Consider the following 5,294-nt stretch of genomic DNA (forward strand, 5'->3'; position numbering starts at 1 on the left):
TCCGCTGAGAACTCCCCTTACAAGCCGCAAACGTTATGAAGGCATCCTGGTAGTGTGCTAAATTAAAGGTGTCTGAACGTGATGGATCATCCTGGATGAGATTGTCAGGTGAAAGGTCATCATCATGTGGATAATTTTAATTTTACTAATAGTTAGATTGGGCAGGCCTTCACAAAATGGCATTTAATTACAATAAATAAATAAATAATAAATCGCCTTGACAAAAGGGCACTTTGGGCATCAAGGGGAAAAGGGGCAGGTACTCAAGCACCCACCGCACCCCCCTCTGCACGTGCCTGATCTTAAATGTGAGTTGCAAGGAACACCCCCCACCCATTTTTGATCCAATAACATCGTTTTGTTGCAGACGTATTATATATATATATATGCAAACTCCATAAGGTGACAGTCTATAAAACTAGCAGACAGACAGGCGTCTTTAACAGTAAGTCGTACACATCATCTTAATCCGAGTGAACATCTTAGATGTGACCTTTATCATAATGTTCTTCAGATGGATTCTTCTTCTTTTTTTCTATTAATTTGAACTTTTTCTATTAATTATATTCTGAGGAGTTGTTTAACATCTTTTTGCTAAATTCTTCTCAGTTGCATTTGCACAATGTGCTGCATTTAACAAATCTGCTGTGGGGAAACCTTGTGGATTTTAGAATTTGCTCACTCACAAAAAGGTTTTCTCAGAGCAAAGAACGAGACTTTAAAAACATTTTTAATGGAGAATCTGACATACAACAGCATTATTTTGCAATTAGAAGGATTAAAGGCATCGGAGCAGGCCATGTATCCTGTTTTTGCATTCTTCCTCCTTTTCTATGTGATAATTATGGTGTCCAACATTGGAATAGTCATTCTCATAACAGGACACAGAAGCCTACATGAGCCAATGTACATGCTATTCTGCAATTTGCCATTGAATGACATCCTTGGCAATTCCATCATGGTTCCTCGGCTGCTCATGGACATTCTAAAGCCACCATCTGAGCGCTACATCAGTTATGTTGAGTGTGTTGTTCAAGCGTTTTCTACACACACGTATGGCACAACCTCCCATACTATACTAATAATAATGGCTTTTGACAGATATGTGGCCATATGCCATCCACTCCGCTACCAAACCATACTGACACACAAAATGGTCATCACACTGTCAGCTTTGGCTTGGGGTGTAGCGTTAATTTTCATTAGCATCTTGATAGGCCTTACTCTAAGGCTCAACCGTTGTAGAACTTTCATATCAAATCCTTTTTGTGATAATGTATCTTTGTTCAAATTATCTTGTGAGGATGTGACTGTCAATAACTTGTATGGGCTGATATACACAGTACTGCTGTTTGGTTCTTCTATGGGAAGTATAGCGATTACATACATTAAAATAACCTCTGTTTGCTTAATAACTAAGAGTAAAACTTTAAACAGTCGTGCATTGAAAACCTGCAGCACTCACTTGGCTCTCTACTTGATTATGCTCATCAGTGGGTTTATTGTTATAGTGCTACACCGCTTTCCTGCCTATTCAGATTACAGGAAACTGGCTTCCCTGCTGTTTCATATCATTCCAAGCATTTTGAATCCAATCATTTATGGGCTGCAGTGCTCTGAGATTAGACAGGTCCTGATTCAGGTGATGCACTTAAAAAGAAAAGTAGGGCCATGAAAGATATTTTAAATTACATAACATTTATGCATTTGATAGATACATTGCACTGCAATCAAGGTAGACATTTATCAGTTGTTGCTTTCCCCTGGAACTGAACCCATGACTTTGGTGTTGCTCTTCGGTTTGAACTACAGGAAAGTTTATTAAAATGCTGTAATACATGAAAATACAGTGTTCTATATTAATTCTAAAACAGTTCTATATTAATGTTAAATATAGGGTCTAAAACAGTTCTATATTAATATTAAAGTTGCAAATAGATCCTTGCATCAACTTCTTTTTGGCCAGAGAAGAACAAGCCACCTGTCTGACACAGGTTTCTCCAAAGTTTTTTTTTTTCCTCTCTCTCTCCATTTCTGTAACTTGATGGATTTTGGGTTTCTTGCTACTGTGACATTTGGCTTGCTTAGATGGGATTTAAAAGACACTAATTTTGATTTGACTGTACTGACAAAATCGGATGAGAACAAAACTTGAAAGACTTGAGCTGCATGAAAACACTAACGTCTTTTGTAGAGCTGCTTTATAGCTGAATCGACTCATTTCATAACTTACTGATTTTGTAATAGAACTAAGCTGAACTGAACTGATTTGAGCTGAATAATGACACTATTGCCTCTTTTTGCTGTTTAATAGTGTGAAGATTCTTTGACACAATCTGTATTGTATAGAGCATTATAAATAAATGTGACTTGACTTTTTGTAAATGTAACAACAAGTTTGTTTGTTATATTTTCCTTTGATTTGTGATTCTGTTTTCTAGCAAGATATAAACATTATTTATTCCCTCAATCAGAGACAACAGAACTCTCCAAGTAGCAATGTTCCATTTATTAGTCTAAAGTGACAAGTTTGTACTTCAAATGTCCCAAATAATTAATCCTTGGCTGAAGCCTATACCTATACATATAAATTTGCCTATAAATTTCACCTCAATTTTTATAGTTTCTGATATTAACATTATATTAAAATATTACAATAATATTATAGTACAAAGCAAAACAGATTTTATATAATTATGTGCAAAAAAAAAGTATATTCAAATTACCAAAAAATATATAATTAGATGAACACTATTTACACAATATACAGTTATGCTGTATGCATTATTTTATTAAACTCATCCATGCCCAGGGCACTGCTGCATCATAATCCAGCCCTGACTAAAAGGTAAATTGACAACCACAACATATTGGCCACATACAGACTGCAGCTAAATCCAGTTGTCAATTAAAATTTTAGTGCTTAATCCTGCACTGTACACACGCAGTTTAATCATTTATGTGACAACTGCATTCAAATGTAATTGACTCCCCAAAAATGCAGGTACTGAATTAGTTGTTAATGACGTGTAAGAAATCACAGGATATATTTCGACTCATTTCTGTTGTCAGATCTTGCTATAATAATAATAATAATAATAATAATAATAATAATAATAATAATAATAATAATAATTAAAGAAATGTTTGATCCACTTCAAATGTTGACTACTGTATAGCGCAATACAGTTTATTAGTTATTATAACTTCATTTCAGAGGAAGGTGCCTTAGTAACTAAAAAAAAAAAAAAAAAAACTGTTGCATTAGGGCTGGGTGATGGCCTAAAAAAATCTCAGATTTTTTTAATAAAAAAAAAATCAGATTTACGATTTTAAATCGATTTTGATGACTCCCTACTTAAAATCAATATTCAAATGACAAAAAAATTGTTCAAAACAAGTTTTAATATAATTCAATATAATTTAGCTACCAGTCAAATTTATAACTGAAACAAGATGATTCAGTTATAATTTTTTTTAATACTAGCCCATCATGCATCTAACCATCCACTCAGCGTTAAGAGCTGTTCAGATTAAAACTGGCAACTCTGCAGTGAGTCAGTGTCATGGACGTAGGACAGACCAAGTGTAAATCAATTTTCTAGTCTATATTTTCATCTCCTTCATCTCTGGTTTAGGTTATGTATTTATTTTTATTTCTTATATCAATTATTTGTCAATATAGCAGACACTGTCTAACCATGTCTACACCGGACAGTCTTGTTCATTTCATAGGGCGAAACATCTCTCACTCGGCAGCAGAGTATGTGAGAGTGGAGCAGCAACAATTTCCCTCCTCGCTCTGAGCATTTAATAATCACTCCGCTCCGCGCTCACTGATACCAGAAACACTGCTCCGCACTCACTCCGTGGATAAAGTTGAAATATTATGTTCATAACGTAGCCTATAAAAATAAATAAATAAATAAATAATATAACAGGAGAGTTTCAAAGGGGATTAGGCTATTGTGTGCAAACTTTTTTTCCTACCAAACGCAAAACTAATAACATTGTCAGCATTAAAAGGTATAATTGCTGCTTTCTGCTGTGCAAATTTTGTTTGTGATGAAAATAACAGTACATATTTGTCAGTTATTTTATCTACAGATCGATGCATTTCAAAATCAGTTACAGATGAAGTAGCACTGTAAAATTACATTTGTTTGAATGCTTTATTGCGACAGCGATTAAGTGTGAATGTGCTGTATCTGTTTAAATCATGCTTTAACCCGAAAATAATCAATAAAAGGAAGACAAACTCCTTGAGAACTAGCCTGTAACGGTCGACTATTGCCATCATTATAACCTTCTGATCGGAGAGATTATGTTTATCAAGCTATAGCTAAATATGTTTATCATGTGAATTATTGCTAAATATGCAGTTATATTATGGGCTGTTGGCATGAATTTTACTTGTGATGGAGCAGTGCTGGAGCGAGTGAAAACCATGATGCTCCAACTTTTAAAAAATCCGATCCTCGCTCCAGTCAGAATAACCCCGCTCCGCTCATACTCTGCTCGGCAGCATGTCTCAAACCCGCGGGGGAGGGTTGAGCCCAATCAGAACTACAGGACCCCTGAGTGGAGCATTGGCCGTTTTATTTTGTTGCGTCCATACAATATTTTTTAGAGTGTGAAATATAAATTTTCACAGAATGTAGCCTATTTATAAACAATATATTGAAGTTTTTCTAAATCCCAAAAAGAGTCCAGACATCAGTAAAGTATCCGTTTATGAACATGTTTTATAGTCTTTTTTTTTTTTTTTTTTTTTAGATGTGACAAAAAAAACAAGAGTTTTTATATACAGGTCCTTCTCAAAAAATTTGCATATTGTGAAAAAGTTCATTATTTTCCATAATGTAATGATAAAAATTAAACTTTCATATATTTTAGATTCATTGCACACCAACTGACATATTTCAGGTCTTTTATTGTTTTAATACTGATGATTTTGGCATACAGCTCATGAAAACCCAAAATTCCTATCTCAAAAAATTAGCATATTTCATCCGACCAATAAAAGAAAAGTGTTTTTAATAGGGCTGTCAAATGATTAATCACGATTAATCACATCCAAAATAAAAGTTTTGTTTACATAATATATTTAATTTAATTTACTTTTAATTTAATTTATGCATTTAGCAGACGCTTTTATCCAAAGCGACTTACAGTGCATTCAGGCTATCAATTTTTACCATATATGTATGTGTACAGGGTATATTTATTATGTATATATAAATACACACACATAAATTATATATTTAGAAAATATTTACATGTATATACATTTA

At 33.8% G+C, this 5,294-nt stretch overlaps 1 protein-coding gene across 1 annotated transcript; it reads left to right on the top strand.

Moving 5' to 3' along the window:
• Nucleotides 1–657: 657 nt before the first annotated feature.
• Nucleotides 658–4,695, top strand: LOC109046251 (olfactory receptor 52D1). The gene is made up of 2 exons (XM_042734645.1): nt 658–1,642; nt 4,687–4,695. The coding sequence occupies exons 1-2, from the start codon at nt 734–736 to the stop codon at nt 4,693–4,695; spliced, it is 918 nt and encodes a 305-aa protein (XP_042590579.1). The 5' UTR covers nt 658–733.
• The last annotated feature ends 599 nt before the right edge of the window (nt 4,696–5,294 follow it).

The sequence above is a fragment of the Cyprinus carpio genome, chromosome B11 (genome assembly GCF_018340385.1).
Source record: "Cyprinus carpio isolate SPL01 chromosome B11, ASM1834038v1, whole genome shotgun sequence".
Classification (NCBI taxonomy): Eukaryota; Metazoa; Chordata; class Actinopteri; order Cypriniformes; family Cyprinidae; genus Cyprinus; species Cyprinus carpio.